The 19,582-nt window shown below is 31.5% G+C and overlaps 1 protein-coding gene across 3 annotated transcripts; it reads left to right on the forward strand.

Annotated features, from left to right (window-relative positions):
• The first annotated feature begins 447 nt into the window (after window positions 1-447).
• On the forward strand, window positions 448-19,570 carry LOC106052337 (SWI/SNF-related matrix-associated actin-dependent regulator of chromatin subfamily A-like protein 1). Of its 3 annotated transcripts, none has more exons than XM_056044838.1 (17): window positions 448-595; window positions 2,364-2,996; window positions 3,135-3,185; window positions 3,478-3,655; window positions 5,626-5,776; window positions 6,064-6,219; window positions 6,637-6,702; window positions 6,889-7,026; window positions 7,148-7,227; window positions 7,346-7,472; window positions 7,754-7,824; window positions 8,173-8,272; window positions 8,844-9,032; window positions 11,510-11,610; window positions 11,713-11,800; window positions 11,975-12,089; window positions 16,813-19,570. In XM_056044838.1, the coding sequence occupies exons 2-17, from the start codon at window positions 2,447-2,449 to the stop codon at window positions 17,112-17,114; spliced, it is 2,463 nt and encodes an 820-aa protein (XP_055900813.1). In that variant the 5' UTR covers window positions 448-595; window positions 2,364-2,446; the 3' UTR covers window positions 17,115-19,570. The 3 variants fall into 3 exon arrangements, with proteins under 3 accessions (XP_055900813.1, XP_055900824.1, XP_055900817.1); XM_056044849.1 differs by having other exon boundaries at window positions 452-491; XM_056044842.1 differs by lacking the exon at window positions 448-595 and adding an exon at window positions 723-766.
• The last annotated feature ends 12 nt before the right edge of the window (window positions 19,571-19,582 follow it).

Consider the following 19,582-nt stretch of genomic DNA (forward strand, 5'->3'; position numbering starts at 1 on the left):
CAAACAATCTTAACACATTATCACAGATGATTATCATAATCATGATTATGATTACCGTACGTCAGGTCAAGTAATGAACTTTAATGAAGTGTATGAATCTATAATTCTATATAGATTATAGATGATAATGATAGATCTATTATCATCTATTCTATAACTTTATTATTTAAACTTAAGTTTAAGATCTTATCTAAATTTAAATGTACATGGATTCGGAAGGATTCCTTTGAACTGTAACGCAAAGCCGCAAAGATAGATAGATCTAGACTCTAGAGATAGATCTCTAGATAATATATTTAATATACTTAATAATAATATAGATCTAGATCTAGATAGAATCTAGACTAGAAATTCTAGATCTTAGCACGATTCTACCACATCAACAGTGATTGTTGTTGTGCTCTTCAGAAAAAAAAGCTTAAGAACTTTCGGATTCACAGTGATTTGATTTCGCAGAGAAACACAGATCCGAATGTAGTCTAGAATCTAGAGTAATCTTTAGTGACTTTAGACTCTTAGAAGTCTATGACTCTATGTTCCATATTGACCATATCTAAAAGAATAGATCTCTAGATAGAATCTAGTTCTAGACTAAGTTAGATCATTTTTGAATTATTATAATCTAGATCTAGTTATATACAGTTCTAAAGAAATCCATTAACTATATTTATAATAATTAATTAATAATAATACTTCTAGACTAGATCTAGAATCTAGATCTAATCTAGATATAGTAAACTTTCACAGAATCACAGTAAAGATCTTAGTATGATTATTATATATTATATATAATATATGCTAGAATCTATATGGTATCTTAATAATTACGATCTAATCTACTTTTTTATCTAGACTATTCTAGACTATAATCTAGATTCCAGTCTACTAAACTTAAACTTAAACTAAGTCGACTAAGATGAATTATCAATGTTGACTATACTGACTATAGTGTCTATAGTATAGCTCAATACTCAATAGATCTAGAACCTAGATCTACTAAGATCTATGTAACTAATTATACTAACTAATACTATTTACTATGTAAAGTAGATCTATGTAGATCAATCTAGATCTATATAATATACTAATACTAGTCGACCGGCGGCGTAGCATTTTATAACTTATGACAGATTTCCTGCAGTCTCCTGTCAATTAATCAGGAGTTCCTGGAAATCTCCTGAAATTGCAAAATATATGAAAAAGCCTTGGAAATATCCGGAAATTATTAAAATCTTTTGAAAACTCATACAAATCTCACGAAATATATATAGACAAAAATTTTCATTTTAGTGTGTCATTCAATATGAAAAACGACAATCCTACGCACTACAAAAAAAAACGGCATTATGCGATGCCGTAATTGTGGAATCTAGTGAAAGAAGCTTCTTGAGCCTTAAACTAATGAAGAATAACTTGAGGTCAATAATTCTTCTAGATAGATTGAAACATTTGGTAATTCTTGCTTGCCATTGAGCGTGATCTATGTAGGAGATAGAATTCTTGTGATATACTGTATGGCATCGCTACACGCCAGGCTAAGCTTGTGTAGTAATTCTGTGTGTAGTAAAGAATAAATAAAATACAAAGTTGAATACATTTTCTAATATAAACTATTAATTTTCACTTATTATCCGTATCCCTACCCAAACTTCTTCTTCTTATATAATACAGACGTTACCTGAAAAAAGGAGATGATTACGTTTGGCATTGGGCCCACAATGGTTAAGTCAGGCCCTGCTATTTACCTTAAAATATATGGAAATACATAGACAAAAATTGTCCTTTTGGGGTGTCATTCAATATGGAAAATGCCATGAATCCTACACACAATAAATAAAAACGGCATTATGCCGTAATTGTGTAATCTGGTGAAAGTAATGAAGAATTGCAAAGATAGATTGAAACATCTGGTAATTCTTGCTATTAAATGTGATCTATGTAGGAAACAGAATTATTATGATATACTGAATGACTTTGCTACATGCAAGGCTTGTAAAGTAATCCTGAGTCCGGCCCTGCTATTTAGTGACGGGTGAACAGAGTAGATTACTTGTTTTCTAACCCCCCTTCCTTTTTTTTTTTGTCGATAAAAATACGTGGGGTAGTAATAAATAAAAGAGTGATCTTTCCATGACTTCTTGGTCACAACAGTTAAGTCCAGCCCTGCTATTTTGTGACAGGTGAATACAACTTGTTCTCTTCCCCCCCCCCTCTTTTTTTTTCCCGTAAGGTAACTCTAGTATGACTTCTAGAAATAAAAGAGTGATCTTTCCTTTACTTGGTGTCCAAACTCTTGAGCCATGAAGAGAATTATATATATAGATTTTCTATATTGTTCTTGTTTTTTTTTTAATCTTCTGCAGTGTTTTACCTAAAGACTATGTTGGAATGTAGAATGACACAAATATACTGAATAAATACATTCTAGTTTGACTCATAAAAAAAAATGAATGGTCAAGGCTTGACTCTGGAACAGAGACAGAGAATAGAAGAAAATAAACGAAAGGCCTTGTCTAAGTTGGCAGAGAAACGCAGCCCTACAAAGCTAAGTATTACCCAGACGGTTTCCAAAGTAGACACTGAGGTGACAGTCAAGGTCAAAGTAACATCCGATTTCATTGGTTCAGTGGAAGTGAAAGCAAAACCATCTTCCAGCAGTAATTTAACTGTACTTAATACTAAACATTCATCTTGTAATGAAACTGAAAATGTAATGAAACAGTTTCCTGCAAGTAACATCTCAAAGCAGAGCAATGTATATCAAAACTCTACTACTGCTGAAAGCCATAGCACTGTTAACTCAGGAGTTTGGACTAGCAAATCTGCTGCTGCAGCAGAAAAAAGTTCTGTTTCTACTAAAGTAGCATTCTTAGGATTACCTCAAGCTCATATGAAAGGCAAATGTGTCTTAATTAATAACAACTATTTCTCTGTTGAGATTGGCTATCATGGAGCTCTTGTAGAATATTTTAAGCAGTTCAAGACTAAAGTTTATGGTAAGTTTTGAAATTAAGCTTAGATTTTTTTAAAAATTTCAACAGATTAGCTGTTGTGCCTTAAAAAATAATTCCCAATGTCCTACATTTATTCTATGTGGTAATTGTGTCATTACTTTGGGCTAATTTTTTTTTTAGATAAAAATTCCAAAACCTGGTCATTCAAGCTAGAAGAATATGACTCATTTAGTAAGTTCTTTTCTTTTTATATACCTATAGATATTATAAATACTTTCTAGTGTTCAATTCACCAAATTAATGCTAGTGACATTAAATTAGTTTAAATAAAGTAGCCAGTTCTTGTGCATATCTACATTTTGTAGCTTTAAAAGGTTATGTTATATAATTTGGCTCTTAAGTAAAGGCTTCAACTTGTCATTAGAATTAATTTCAAATTCGCTAAAACATACATTTTGTCTGGAATTAGCTGGTGTATTTTAAGTTAAATGAATCATTTATTTGTATATTATATCATACCTAGTGAAGGGTGTCACCAACTTCAAGCCAGACATAGAAATAGAAGCACTACCCAAGTGGATCCTAGATGCTTTTCATCCTCAAAGATGTCTAGCAGATACAGCCATAGCTGAGGCTGATCTGAAAAATGTAGATGAAATTTTAGTTCAAACACTAATGCCATTCCAGCGACAGGGGGTGAAGTAAGTTTATTAATTAATTATTAATTATGCATATATGTAATAAATTGTAAATTGATTTTTAAAATTTACTTGCTTTTGATATAGCCCTGAAATATATCTATAACACTGATGCCCAACATAGTGCAAACTGCGGGCCCTTTTAGTTTCCGACAATCATGTCGCGGGCCACATGACAGAAAATGTAAAAAAAAAATGAAATTTGCCCGAAACAATTTTATTGCAAACTTGTTGATTTAGTACTTACATAAATTAATCAAATAATGGAAGTTTAACTTTTTGTTACATATTGATCCATCAATCTCTAGGCGTAGTTTAACAATCTTCTATTCGCGGCTCAAACGAAAGAATGACGTCATATTTGGTTTATAATCCGTTTATATGTTGATGTTGTTTTTTTAAAACAGCCATACTTTACAAAATAAATATATTATTAACATGCTTCTCAAAAAGTAAAGTTCCGTTCACTTTTTCTGGTAGATTCTACATTCAGAGTCCTCTTGTAGTTTCTTCGCCTCTCCTCTTTCACAAATTTTAAATGGCATGGTACCAATTAATCAGAGAAAAAAAGTCTGCGCGCTAACATAGGTAAATAAACATTTTTGAAATCTTTTTTGGGTAAGGGACGGAGGGGGAAATTTCTACACTTTGTGCCGACTTTACGGCGGGCCGGATAAAACCACTTTGCGGGCCGGATCTGGCCCGTGGGCCGTATTTTAGGCATCACTGATTTATAACATTCTTTGTTTATATGTTAGCTCAAATAGTAACTTTAAAGACACTTTTTTTCTACAAAGCTTATATATCAATTCAATCTGTTGATCTACCTGGTGGAATCTTGTACAGGTCCCCATTCTCGAATATAGCAGAGACTTTCCACAATTATTCATTTTCGATGACAACACAAGAATCAATCATATAATTAACTGATTATCAAATCTATTAGGTGTAATTAATTAATTTTGTTTTACATAGAAAATGTAGAAGTTAAAGGGAGATAGCCCTTCTGTAGAACATTAGGGCATTTTGCTAACAATTTTAAACTAATATTAAAAAATAGCTATAAAACCTTCTGTTTTTTAGAAGCTCTTTAATAGCTCTGTAACTAACACATTGGTCTTTTATTGTGGAGGCTTGAGACCTCGAGTTCAAATTCAGTTTTATTCCATTTTAAAAAAATAGCTTTTAAAAAGGCAGCATGGAAACCTTCTCCCAGATAGCCCCCTCCACTAACTGGATTGGACGGTGCTCTAAGCATGAAAGTTGCACTAAACAAAAACAATTAATAAAAATAATTCCAATCGCGCAAATTTATTACAGTTAATCTAGACCTATTAAAAATTAATTGCATGATTTATATAAAATAATTTATGCATTTTCTTTCAATGTTTGTTTTTAAAAAATGTATTATTTTTATATATTCACCAATGGAAATATGTATGATTTATATTTTTTAGCCATTACTACAAATTCTTTAAGCATTGATTGATTAACAAAGATTATTATTTTTTTAATATATATATATATATATATATATATTAGTCATGGGCATTGGCTAAGTTGTAGCATGTTTGGCTTCATAACCAAGAGGACTCAGGGTGGAATTTCTGTGAATGCCAAGATTGGAATTTTGGATTTCAGAAAGCTCAGAGTCCATTCAACTTCAATGAATTCTTTACTTTTGTTGAGGAAATAAGGCAGCTGGTTTTATACTGGTCACTTGAAATTCTCATTAACCATTCACAGGAACAGATTTTTAGATCTACAGCTACTAACCCTTAACTAATCTTTATATTTCATTCCAAAGCCGAATAAGTCTCTAATAGAAAAATATTTAATTAGTTTTGGAAATATATAACTTGCATTGTGTTCATCGTAGTTGGTTTAATTCTAGTTATAGACACTTAAAAAAACAAGCAAATAGTTATAAGAACTTTATATATATGTTTTTTTACATTTATGTACATTTTTAGTTGTGCTATTCACCATAAAGGGAGAATCTTGATAGCAGATGATATGGGTCTAGGAAAAACTCTGCAAGCTATTTGTATTGCAGCTTACTATAAAATGGAGTGGCCACTGTTAGTTGTGTCTCCATCATCTGTCCGCTTTGATTGGTCTCAGGTACTTGCTATGTGTTAAGCCCATTAAAATATAACTTTTTTTTTTTTTTTTTTTTAATCTAAAAGACTATATTTATATTCATATAGAATAAGTTATTTTTAAGGTTTAAGGGTACAATTTTTCGTATTTTTACTAAAGTTAAATATATTTGCACACATGATTTTGTAGTAAAATTTGTCAGTTGCAACCCAGTGTTTATAAATAATTTAAGCATTAGGTGTATATATTTTATAACTTTTATAATTGGATTTGTGTAATACTTACTTTTTTTTTTTTTTGGGAATTAGCAAATTAGAAAATGGTTACCTAGTGTGTCAGATATCAATGTGGTTGAAACAGGGAAAGACAGTGCTGTGTCTGGTCTGGTCAACATTATTAGCTATGATTTATTATCCAAGAAAATAGTGGAACTTAAAAAACAAATGTTCAGGGTTATCATAATGGTAAGGCTCCAACATTTTAATGTCTTTTGAAAATCAATGTGTTCTTATCTATTAGTTGTGAGATGTGTTGATTATATATATTTTTATATGCATGTTAGCTAGGATTGTTACTGCAAATAATATTAGATAATTAACTTTATTCAAAATTCAGATATTTAAAAAAATTTAATCCTGTTATTTACAAAACAATATTTTAGAGAAGTTTGTATAAGTCTTACATTGGATTCCTTGATTGTTTTTTTTTTTCCCTTTTTTTTCTTTTTAAACTTTCTGTGAACTTTTTAGTGTTTCTGTTAGATAAATAAATATTTTCATAGCTGGCTATACTGAAGTCTAAGTTTATTCTGTTTCTGTGTATGAAAGAATGTCTTACAAGTCTACTTTGATTGTTAATTTTATTTTATGCTTATGTTCAAGGATGAATGTCATTTTTTGAAAAACTCCAAAGCTGTGAGAACTGTAGCTGCCATGCCACTGCTTAAAGTAGATATTTTTGTCTTTCTCTCTTTGGTTTATTTAATGTTTTGTTTCACACTAATTGATAATAGGCCTACTAAGTATTTATGATAAATATTTTGTCACTTTGTCCTGTAATCAATTAGAAAATATTTTATCTTCTTCCTGCAATCAGTTAGAAAATATTAGATCTTCTTGTGTTCATGTTTTTAGACTGCTAAGAGAGTAGTTCTCCTTTCTGGTACTCCTGCCTTATCACGACCTAGTGAATTGTTTAGTCAGATCATAGCAATTTGTCCTGATGTCTTCAAATTTCATGACTATGGTCTTAGATACTGTAACGCTAAACAAGTAAGTTTTACAACTTAAAATTTAAATTAAATTTAGTCATACTCATGTGTGAATGTAAGTGCAGATAGTATTTCCAATTATCCATATTTTTTTGTTTAATTACTTGTTCTCACTTTTACAGATGCCTTGGGGCTGGGATTACTCTGGCTCCAGTCACATGCAAGAGTTGCAACTTTTTTTGGAAAAGAAAATTATGATACGGTCAGTAGTTCATTGAAAGAAATGTTTCTTTAATTATTGTTGTCTTTTTTTTTCTTCTTTTTACACATTTATTTTTGCATTCAGTTTTTAGAATTCTTTTATCAATTATTTGTTTCAGGCGCATGAAAAAAGATGTTCTTTCACAGCTTCCTTCAAAAACAAGACATCTTGTGTTTTTAGATCCTCATTCTGTGAAAAAATGCAAAATGTTAAACGGTGTATCAAAAGTTATGACCACTTTAAAAGTTAGTATCACAATGAATTTAAAAGTTAGTATCACAATGTATTCCATTTTATTTATATTTTTTTTTATATCACATTTTACATCACAAAAGTCTGTATTTCACTTTCTTTAAATATCACAATAGCCATGTATTTGACTTTGTTTTTTTTTTCATCAATGAAAATCAAAATATTTAATCACAGTTATCTCTTACAGAAATCAACTGAAAATGTTTTGTTTTTTTCCAAATTATGTTGTTTTTTTTTTTAATATAATTTGTTTCCCATTGTTTCTATATTTTAGGGTCAAGAGAGAAGAGAAATGTTGTTGCAATATTTTCATGAAACATGCCGAGTCAAATTGAACTCAGTCAAGTTAGTTTTGTTAACTAGATACCATTTTGTTTGGCTTTATCTATTGGATAGTTTTTGATTGATGCAAAATTAAACTAAAAAATCTTGTTTTTTTCAAAGGTTCTAACATGTCTAATAAGAGAATAATTCAGAAATAAACAAAACAAAAAAAACTACTTAAATACTGTTTTTCCAGGCTGATTCTGGTAACTTATTTCAAGCCTAAATGATAGTCAATTTTGGCTTAAATGTTAATTTAAAGAATTACTGTTTCCCCTTTTCAACTAAAACGACTGTTTTATATGTAATATAAAAACAAGACATTGTGGATTTATCTAAGCTAATTAACTAAATTATTTTTTCCCTCAGACAGTACTTGTTAGATCTGATAGAATCAGATAAGAAGTTCCTTATATTTGCCCATCACACTGAAATGTTAGACTGTATTGAAGAGTGTCTCACAATAAAGGTAAAAGATTTATTCAAGAGATGTTAAATTACTTGTAGCTTACTTTATGTCCATATTTTCATTACTACTTAGAATTTCAAAACAATTAATAATACTTCTGTTTTAACAATATAAAAATAAAGCTTCCCATAAATTTTGAAGTACAACTAAAATAAAGTTCAATAGTTTATTGAAAGTGTTACATTGCCTGTATATTTATTAATGTCTTTTACACTTACTAACATTGACTAGCCTTAGACTGGGTTTATTTTGTGTAATTGTAACTACTGTCTAACTGTACTAAAACTAAGCTGCAAGAATTTTCACTAGCCTTTTGTGTTTGTATATAGGGTGTGTCGCAAAGTAGATTGTTACCAGACTACTGATTTTTCATACATTTACTCTTTACAAATAATTTCAAGCTCCATGGGGGTAGATTGTGTCATACTTATTTAAAGATTCACTTTACTTTAGAGTTGGGTTACTTCAAATCACCTAAAAAAAATGTTAATTCATCTACAGAACTTTATTTACCATCAGGCAAATAGCCATTTGCTTCTTTGATTCGACCTGTGTATTTTCTTTATTTCAGAGTTCTCAAAGCAAATACATCCGCATTGATGGAAAGACACCATCAGAACAGCGAAGTTTTTTCTGTAAAAAGTTTCAGACTGATTCTTCATACAGAGTAGCCATTTTGTCCATCACTGCAGCCAATGCAGGATTAAATCTTTGTGCTGCCAGCCTTGTTGTCTTTGCAGAGCTCTTTTGGAATCCGGGGGTAAATGTTAAACTATCTTTTATGGTCATTATAAGAAACAGTCATTCTTTACTTTTTTTAACTGGACCTCTTTTAGGTTCATTTTAGTATCCGGAGCTCACCTACTACAAAGAAATAAGACAAAAAAACTAAAAGTAAGAAAAATAATTGAATATAAATAACATTGTTTGATTAAAGAACCTCCCTTAATATTATTTGAATATTAATTTATCAATTATTTAGCTAATAAGTTCAATAGAAACATTTTTTTAGGGCAACATGAAATTGGGTTCCAAGTTAGTAGTTAAAAACCATGCAAATTGTTTCTATACCTTATATTTTATTTATTAAATTGATTAGGTTATTCTTGTTAACTGTAATTACTCCCACCCTCCATTTTCCATCATAAAAAAAAAGGAAATTTATTACATTGAAATGCTAAATTAGTCTTGTTATAATTAAACCAACTTCAGACTGAAAATCCAATTAAAATTAATTCCAATTTAAATTCATCCTTGTATCTTATTTGCAATTTCATGATGATATATTATTTCACATAAATCTGAGAAATATACCAGAATGCTATAGTTTTTAGTTACATTTTAAAATGACATGATTTTTAGACAATATAAGAATCACTAGCTATTAAATATAAATTAACATTACTTGCTACATATTATTGATTAATTATCACATATGCTCTTAAATCTCTTTTTTATGTTGTTCTTATCTTTTCTTATATAATACAGACGTTATTTCAAAAAAGAAGATGATTACGTCCTACGCGTAATGCATTCAGTCATGCTTATTAACAAATGACCTAAATTCTGCCAAGTCACTGGTTTTCCTGTCTGACTCAGGCAACCCATTCCATGCTCTAATAGCACTAGGGAAGAAGGAGCGTTTGTACTAATTTCTCCTAGCATATGGAACGAGGAATGTGCCTTTCTCTTTGTGTCTTTCTGAGTATTTTATTAAATTTTGTTTTTGTATTTGAAGATTATGGTTCAGTGTTTTATGTATAATTGCTAGTTTACTTTTGAGTCTTCTATCCTGAAGGCTTTCTAAATTTAATGATTTTACTAAAGTTGTTACTCTAGTCAAATGTGAATATTCGTTTGTTATGAATCTCACTGCTCTATTTTGTGTCTGTTCCAGTTCCTTAATGTTTTCTTGAGTTGAGGGGTCCCAAACGAAGGATGCATATTCTATTATTGCCTTAACAAAGGTTAAATAACATTTTAGTTTTTTTGTTCTTATTTGATTTATAGAAATGTCTTTTATTAAACCCTAATGCTTTGTTTGATTTTTTGATAGTTTCATCAATATGGGGATTCCATGACAGTTTTTCCTTTATTATAACACCTAAGTATTTAAGTATTTTGCGTTTTTAGTCTGTGTTACTGGTTTATCATAAATAAGATAAGTGGAATTAATTAGTTTTAGTTTTTTTGTTACTCTTAACAACTGACATTTTTCTGGGTGGAAAGACATGCTCCAATTTGATTCCCATTTCTGTAATTCATCTAATTCTCTTTGTAAAATTTCTGTATCTTGTGTTGTTTTTATTATTCTATATATTATGCAATCGTCTGCAAATAATCTGTATTTTGTTCCTGAACTAATGCAATTTGGTAAATTGTTTATGTAAATTAAAAATAGTAGTGGACCTAAGACTGTTCCTTGAGGTACACCTGAGTTTACTGTTATTGGTGTTGATTTAGAGCCATTTATTATTACAGTTTGTTCTCTCCCTATCAGAAAATCTTTAATCCTCTGATGCAATGGACCATCAATGCTAAAATATTTAATTTTTTTAAGTAAACTATGGTGGTGAACTTTGTCAAAAGCCTTGGAAAAATCTAGTAAGATAGCATCTATTTGTTCACTATTATCTACACCATTTGAAAAATTATCAATTAGTCCTATTAGTTGTGTTTCACGTGATCTATATTTCCTAAAGCCATGTTGGTATGGAGTAAGGACATTATGTTTGTCCAAGTGGTTTATGATGTTGCTACATATTATTTGTTCTAGGATTTTACATGTGATGCTGGTAAGTGATACTTGTCTGCAGTTTTCTGGGTCAGATTTTTCTCCTTTTTTTAAAGGGGGGGGGGGGTGACATTAGCTTCTTTCCAGTCCCTTGGTACTCTGCCCTGGTTAAGAGATGCCTGAAAAAGTATTTTGAGCTCTGGTGCTAGCTCATTGCTTAGTTCTTTGAGTAATCTAGCTGGAATACCATTGTTATTGCTGTTCTGGTTGTGGTCATATAAATTTCTGACATGCATGGTGTATCATCTCTTCAAAAAATCATTACTCCAACCCAGACTCTGTGGGCTAATTTTGCACTGTGGAAGAAATCTTATGCGGCTAGATAGCACCACATCACTGGAGAGTTATGGCTCATGTGCTAGAGGTTGGCCATCACTGGTCTATAAGTACATAATTAGGTATGAAATGCTCCGCAATATAGAAATGTTTATTGTCCTCTTTAGATTTTAGTTCAAGCAGAAGATCGTGTCCATAGAATAGGTCAAGAAGATTCTGTTTGTATACAGTATTTGGTTGCTAAGGGAACAGCTGATGACTATATATGGTAATTTTTTTTATATTAGCTTGAATTTTTTTCTTTCATTTTTTTGTCCATTTGTTTTTTACAGCAAAGTTATAGCATACATATGAACTTAAATATTTTCAGGCCTTTGATTCAAGATAAACTTAATATTCTAAGTAAAGTTGGTCTGGCCAAAGATGATTTTTCTAGTGCTGACAAAACATTTGTTGCAGTAAGTACTCTAATGGGATTTTATTTTCTTGTTGTCAATATTGCATTTTTTTTTTTTTTGGCAAACAAACATTACCTGATTTTTTTCATAACTTTTGGTTTCTTAATTTATGAAAAAACATTTTTTTTAATATCTGATTGTTTAATATATATTTGTTTCTTTTTTTTTTTTTAGGACAGCAGTCAATTAAAAATTCTTAATTTGTTCAAATCAGACTTTATTAATGAGTCACAGGAAGAAACAAAGAATATTGAAACATTATTAACAGAGTCTCAGTCGACTTTATTAGGTGGGAAAAAAATCACATTTTCTTGATGTTGTAATTTTTTGTGTGTCTTTCATATGTATTGAAACCTAAACAAAGGTTTCAAGATCTTGTATGTTACAACTTTTAATTTAATAATAATAATAATAATAATAATCTTTATTGTCCAAATGAAAATTTGTCTTACGATTTGTGCATTACACCAAACAAAAAAAACATTATAACTATAAGAAACCAAAGTGTACATTCACACCAGACTCACTCGTAATTTACATGTGACAAAGTTTATACCAGATTGTTCTTATTTAATGATTTGATTGCCAGGGGAACAAAAGAGTGTTTGTGTCTGTTTGTCTTTGCTATCAGTATCTTGTATCTATTTTGTGTTGGTAAAATCACAAAATCCTGACACAAAGGGTGATTCTTTATTTCGAGGATCTTGTTAGCTTTTTTATAGATGTTTGTCTCAAACAACTGCCCAAATGGGGTTTCTTTTTGGCCAATGATTTTACCAGCAGCATTTAGGATTCTATAAAGTTTATTTTTATTTTTAATGCTCAGATTGCCATACCAGGCAGTGATATTGAAACTTAAAATATTGCAGATATGAGTGTGATAAAACATAGCCAAGGCCTTTTCGCTAACATTAAACGAGGACAGTTTTCTTAGTAATCGTAATCTTTGCTGCCCTTTTTTGCTGATATAATCAGTATTTGCAGTAAAATTTAGTTTATTGTCTAGTATTTAAAGGTTTGCACAATTTCAATAGTCTCTCCAGCTACAGAAACAATATCATTTTCCTTCTTTTCCCTACGAAAATCGATTATCATTTCTTTGTTTTTTTTTACATTTAATAATAAAAAATTATCTTTACAGTATTTTTCAATGTGTTCTATTTCTTTGAAATACTCATTTACGTCTGAGCTCTCAGAGAGCAGGGCAAGATGAGCTGCATCATCAGCGAATTTTGTGAAGGAGCAAAAAGGACTATCGGATTGAAAATCATTGGTGTACAAAATGAACCACAATAGTGATGTCACAGCCCCTTGGGGCGTCCCTGTATTAACTATGCATTCATTTGAAATAACATTGTTTACCCTAACCATCTGAGATCTCTGGGTCAAAAATTCATTAGCCCATAGTATTATGTATGGACTAATCTTCAACGCTTTCATCTTTTCAATGAGTAAATGAAGTTGTATAGTGTTAAAAGCTGATGAAAAATCAATAAAGAACAATCTTACATAAGTGTTTGGTTAGTCCAGATGTTTGTAGACACAATTTAAAATATTTAGGATGGCATCGTCTACACCTTTACCCTTTTGGTAAGCAAATTGTAAAGGGTCTAACTTATTACAAAGATCATTCAGAAGAAACATTTTAACCAATTTTTCTAAACATTTAGACACAATGGAAGTAAGTGAAACAGGTCTATAGTCATTCATTTCTTTCGGTTTGGAAACCTTTGGCACAGGTACAATTATAGATGACTTCCACACAGGTGGTATCTCATGGTTTAGTAATGAAGTAGAAAATACATCTTGGAAAGGTTCAGCTAGTTGTTCAGCACATTCTTTTAAGATTCGCCTGTTTATTCCATCAGGCCCACCAGCTTTCATTGGGTTGACGTTTTTGAAAATGTTACAAACTTGCTCTTTAGTAATCGCTAATTCTAAACAGTTGTTAACATTGACATCATCAAGGGCTTTGAGTCTTAGATAATTAAAATCTTTCGTGTCGAAGCAACAATAGAAATCATTTAACTCGTTGGCTAATGTTTTTTCGTCTCTTGTAGCAAGATTATTTTTTATTTTGACTTGTGCTCCTGCCATTTTGTTCATGATGCCCCTGCCTGTCTCATGTCACTTGTCTAAATTGAGTCTTCCAGCTTGGTGCGGTAGTTTCTCCTCCCTTCCTCAAGAACGACGTTGAGATTTCGTTGAGCTATTTTCCTTGTCTGTCCATCGCCACTCATATATGCTCTTTTCTTTTTTATTATTTCCTGTTTTATCTTTGCAGTGACCCATGGTTTATTGTTGGGGTATATCTTGATGCTCTTAGTGCTGACACACATGTTTTCACAGAATTTGATGTAATTTGTCACTGCGTCGACCCATTCTTCCAGATTTGAAGTGGTCTCTTTAAACAGATTCCAGTCAGTGCAGTCTAGACATCCCTGTAGTTTGAGAATATTGTCTTGAGTCCATTCTTGTATGTTTTTTTGAATGATTTTTCCTTCTTTAAGTTTCGTGCGGTAAGTAGGCAGCAGTTGTATTGTTTTGTGGTCCGATGATCCTAGTGGTGGGCTTTCACGAGATGTGAATGCTCCTTTGATAATACAGTAACATAAGTCCAGAGTTCTGTTCTCTCATGTCGGACATGAGATGTGTTGATAGAAGGTGGGTAGGTCAACTTTCAAGGTGCATTTATTAAAATCACCCAGTATAACTACTGGTGCGTCCGGTGACCTTGTCTGAAACTCATGCACTACGTCAGCGATGATTGCAGCTGCAACTTCCATCTTGGCTGTAGGCGGAACATAAATCAGGACTATGTAAATAACACCAAAGTCTCGTGGCAAATAAAAAGGTCTCAATGAGAGTGCCAGTAGCTCTAGATCGGACAGCACATTCTCTTTTTAACCGTGTAGTTTGAGGTTGATGTACTCACATAGCCCCCCACCTTTCTTCTTCTTAGATTCAGCCATTCTGTCAGATCTCACGCAAGAGAAACCATCAATAGCAATCAGGTTGTCATTGTCATCCTCCTTTAACCATGTCTCAGTAAAAGCCAATAGACAACTTTCCCTAAAAACGTGGTCTTAGCGTACATTGGCACATATCTCATCCACTTTATTTCTTATTGAGCGGACGTTAGCTAGAATAATCATAGGAAGTGGTGGGCGAAAACCTCTTCTTCTCAGCCTTTGCCATAGTCCTCCTTTTTTCCCTCTTTTCCTTGTACTAATAGAGGAAGGGTAGAGACAATTTTTATGTGCATAACATGGTGGAAGAGGCTTCCTCTTTGAACGAAGTTCGAGGGGTTGATCTTTACTATATTGAATAGATCTAGTACTAGATCTGCCGCCATCTTGGGTCGCCATTTTTCTTCTTTTATTTCTAACTAAATAACCAACGTTGAACAAATCTAGATCTAGTAAAACGTGTAATGTAAATACTCATTGTAGAGCCCACCTTGAAAACAGAAGTCTTCATCTGCATAACTAATTACAAAAGAACATTCAATATACATCCAGCAAAGAAATAATAATGAAAGCACAAATTGCATGTCGCCACAGTGCAGCGCCATTTTGAAAAAATTATGAAATATAAATAGCATTAACTTATTTAAATAAAAATTGTCTTAATAACCTGTAGAAACCTGTTTTTAAAATATGTGATAATGGTTCAGGCAATTATACTAAAGCCAGAAAAAAAAATTGATATTGAGTTATAAGTCATTTCTAGTAACCATAGGCCTATACTTAATATTATTAGTTAATTGTTCTAAATGTTAAAGATATCTGCATTATTAATGTACCAGTAGGCTAATTCTTGCCTATAGTTCCTGAGCAAAGTTAAAAATATACCCAGAGATAGTTATTCAAAAAGTATCTGTTTAAAAATGCTTTAAATTTGAAAATGCAAAAAAAAATAAAAATAAACTAAATACATGTGTCTTTGCAATTCACTTTAATTAAATTCCCAATTGAACACTTATTGTCACATTATTTAGTTTATAGCTAGAAATCAGCTTTGATTATGTTCTGTCAGCCCTTCATCACATTCTTTTTATCCACATGGCCTCTCCTGATTATTCACTGCCTGCCTTATTTTCAGTCACTCACCTTTTTAACTCTTTCAGTGCGAATTATTTTGATCGAAAAAATTGAGTTTTCCAGAATGAACACACATTTTCAAGGGGTGTAGCGTAACTTTTTTATTTTATTAAATAATCTAACATATTTGATTTTATTTTAAAGGAAAATGAATGAGCTACAAAGGTATAATAAATCAAATAAATTATTAAAAATTTCTTTTCATTAATTTTAAAATGAGTACAGAAAAAGAAAATATTTTTAAAGTTCATTTTAAAAAATCGATATACTGAAAGATTTAACCATTTCATTAAACATTTAATCCATTAATTTTAATATTGTAAAATCACAATACTTAACACATTTAATTATTTAACTTTCATAAAAGATGAACAAATCCACTAAGAAATAATATTATCTTTTTTTTTTAAACGTGTTGGTACTGCATTGAATTTACTACCAAAACAAAGAACAATCACTGCAACATCTGGAAAATAAAAAAAAAAAAGAGAGAAATAAAAAGTTAAGCTTAAAAAAATAGTGAAATAAATATTATAAACCAAGTTACTTGCTGAGAATAACCCCACACTCAACAGCGCTAGCAAAGCTACTCGCTGAGAGTAATGCCACACTGAAAGAGTTCAGATGTTACCGGTACATAGCAAATTGTCCATATCACTGGATATGCTACCCTGTTGTTGTTACATAATAAATTGTCCCTATCACTGGATGTGCTACACGGCTGTTAAAACCTGTTTGGCAGTTTTCTGTATATATCATTTCATTCATTAGTTCAACTTTATTCCAGGTATTTTCCTTCCTCTTTAGTGTCCCACTTAGTTAAATTTGTATTCTATTTTATCTATACTGAAAACAGTAGGTTTAAAATAGTTTGATTAACCTAGGTGTTTGCTCATATTGTTTCCTCAGCTACACCAAAGAAAAGGCTGAACCCAAAGAGTCAATACTCACCCATTCAGAAGAGATCTCCCTTTAAAAGTCAAGATAAAGAAGTAAGCCCAGTCAAACGTCAGACAAGCCTGACCAGTTTCTTTGGGAGCACACCTCCTAAAAAAATTCAACGTGTGGAGCTGACACAAAAAGAAACTCAAAGCACTTGGGAAGAATCATGTCCTCTGGATTCACTAAGTGGCACCATCAAGAATGGTGTAACATCAAGCCAAGAGGATGTTATCACTCTTGAAGATGTAAATTGGGATGAAGACTTATAAAAGCTTTGTTTTGATTAAGCTGTTTGATTCAAATTTAAGGGTTGGGATTCAAGGAGTTCCTTGTTTACTGTTGGAAAATCCTTTCTATATTCTAAAATGGACTGTACTTTTTCTATAATAAACAATGACTGACATTGATTACAAAACCAATCATTAACAATTAATCCATTGATCATTAAAATTTGAATAATTCTCTCATAGTTCATTATGGTTATGAAGTATAAATGTACATACTCCGACTGACTAATAGTTTCAAATGACCAAAAAGTGCTTTCATTTGTTACAATGCTGATATAATTCCTTCTTGTTGATGTCCAAATGTGTTCATGACGATAAACTTGTGGTATGTAAAATAAATTGCTGATATATGGTAGTGCTAACTAATAGATCTGATGCTTTTACTTATTTGTTTATATCAGACAAGGATTTAAAACTTTAAATCAAAATATTGTCTCAGTTTTTAGATGTCTTTATTTTTTTTTCTCTGAAATGAATACATTTACAAAACAAGAATTATTTACTACTGATCTTTGAAGATGAATGCCTGGTCATATGGTGTGCACTTCCATCTGCCATTATGATAATCCAGAGTTTGAACCCTGACCACTGCTATCCCCTGCCATCCTAAGTTTGACCTGTGAGGTAAAAAAAAATGTAAAAAAACTTCATTCCTGAAGAAACATAACACTTTTTTTTTTTTTTTCAGAAATACGTTGCAAAGAATACATGTTGTAAAACATAAATATACATGCATTTGTTGTTGTTTTTTTTTAAAAAAAAAGCTTATATCAACTCACTCTGTCTGCCGTTTGTACAAGTTTTTTCTCCCGCACCCTATCTCCGATTAAGCTGAAATGAATCAATTTTTAAAAATTAACTAATTAGTTAATTAACTACTGGTAATTAATTATTGAGTTTGGTATATTGAACAAGGGAAAGAATGGTACTTGACAGATGCGTGGGTATAAGCTGAATAAGTCCCTTGAGGGCTTCGCTCTGAGTGAAAATTTTTCTTTTATGCATTTAAAAACAATCGTGTAAACATTCACCAAGATGCCCCCTTCTTCCCTCCCCCTTTCCTAACTGGTCCAGAGAAGTGATAGGATCATAGTGCATTGACAAAGCTAAAAGCTAAACAAAAACAAATGGTAAAAATATTTTTAATTGCACAGTTTTATTATGTCCTTGGTTGGGCATAGGCTATATATAATCGATCCAAACTTAGTATAAGCTTTGTTTTTAAAAAGTGTTTTTTTTTAGGTATTTCTTGTTTTAACTTCTAATTAATCCTTGAATAACTTTTTAAAAATGTATATGCTGTAAAAAATCTATAAAAGAAAGAAAAAAAACTGTAATATATAGAATAATGTTGTTAGTCAATAAATGTTGTTAAACAAAATCAGTAACTATGTGATTTTTGGCAGTTACATTTATCCAAACATTTTTTGACTGCTGCATGAGACATAAAAAAAGAAATAAAATTCTGTGTACGACTAAGATTTAAAAAAACGTTCATTTTGTTGCCTACCACTTTGGCATGAAAACATTGAACACAATACTTTGTTCTTCTTCTTTCTTCTCACTTGTATGTTGGAGGGTTCAGACCCGTAACCCTTTACTTCTGCAATGAATTGCAGCAGTGGCTTTCAGAAATCGCAGCTCTACGTTAACTTTTTGTTCTATATATACGGCCAGTCCTTTGTTCGGGCCAAACGATAGAGTATGCAGCTTTTAAAGACCATGGTCGGCAATCTCTTGTGATGCTCTACATGAGCTTGTAATAGGCAAAAGTGTTTTTCTTGAAATTTGAGCGAGAGTCTGTCCATTTCTCGTTTCTTTTACTCTCTAGTTTGTTTTCGTTTAGAGACGGATTTTGGAGTGTTAAGTCATGCTCCTATCTTTGGCCAATATGTCTGCTTTCTCATTGGCCTTCTATTTCAATGTGGCCTGGGATCCATTGGCGGACAGTTTCCTTGCAGTTGTTGTTGAGGTTTACAAAAGCTGTTCTGTGCTGTTTTATATAGGAAGCATCATAGTTTTGCAGGACTGGCGTCAGGATGATAATCCGGCTGTTCCACTTGCTTGATAGTTAATTAACGTGGAAGCTGCTAGCTCTGGTGTTCCTCTTTCTGCTCTGTGGCTGTCCGAGAAATCACCAGTTGCGATTTAATTTTCTTGTCTTTTTTGTTTTCATTTGAGCCATTCAATTAGTATTCCAGCTCCTCTGTTTGTGTTATATTCTTGAGCTGATCTGTCTGTGTAAACCCTGGCCCATTGGTTGTTGTGGTATTATGTATTTAGAAAAGAGTTCACTAATTTCTTGAGCTCTGTAAGATTGTGGACAGAATTTTTTTTTTTTTCGATTCTTAAAAAAATGCACTTCTGGGTATAGTTATATTAACTAATGGATTGTTGTGAGAGATTGGGTAAATCGAATAAAAAGAAAAAACACTTAACTTATTTGCCTT

Source organism: Biomphalaria glabrata, chromosome 1, assembly GCF_947242115.1.
Source record: "Biomphalaria glabrata chromosome 1, xgBioGlab47.1, whole genome shotgun sequence".
Taxonomy (NCBI): Eukaryota; Metazoa; Mollusca; class Gastropoda; family Planorbidae; genus Biomphalaria; species Biomphalaria glabrata.

Excerpts from the sequence above, each read along its gene's own strand:
- LOC106052337 (XM_056044838.1), top strand. The coding sequence starts at position 2,447 with ATGAATGGTCAAGGCTTGACTCTGGAACAGAGACAGAGAATAGAAGAA. Across the intron at positions 3,186-3,477 it reads AGAAGAATATGACTCATTTA|TGAAGGGTGTCACCAACTTC; the intron begins GTAAGTTCTTTT and ends TATCATACCTAG. Across the intron at positions 11,611-11,712 it reads ACAGCTGATGACTATATATG|GCCTTTGATTCAAGATAAAC; the intron begins GTAATTTTTTTT and ends AAATATTTTCAG.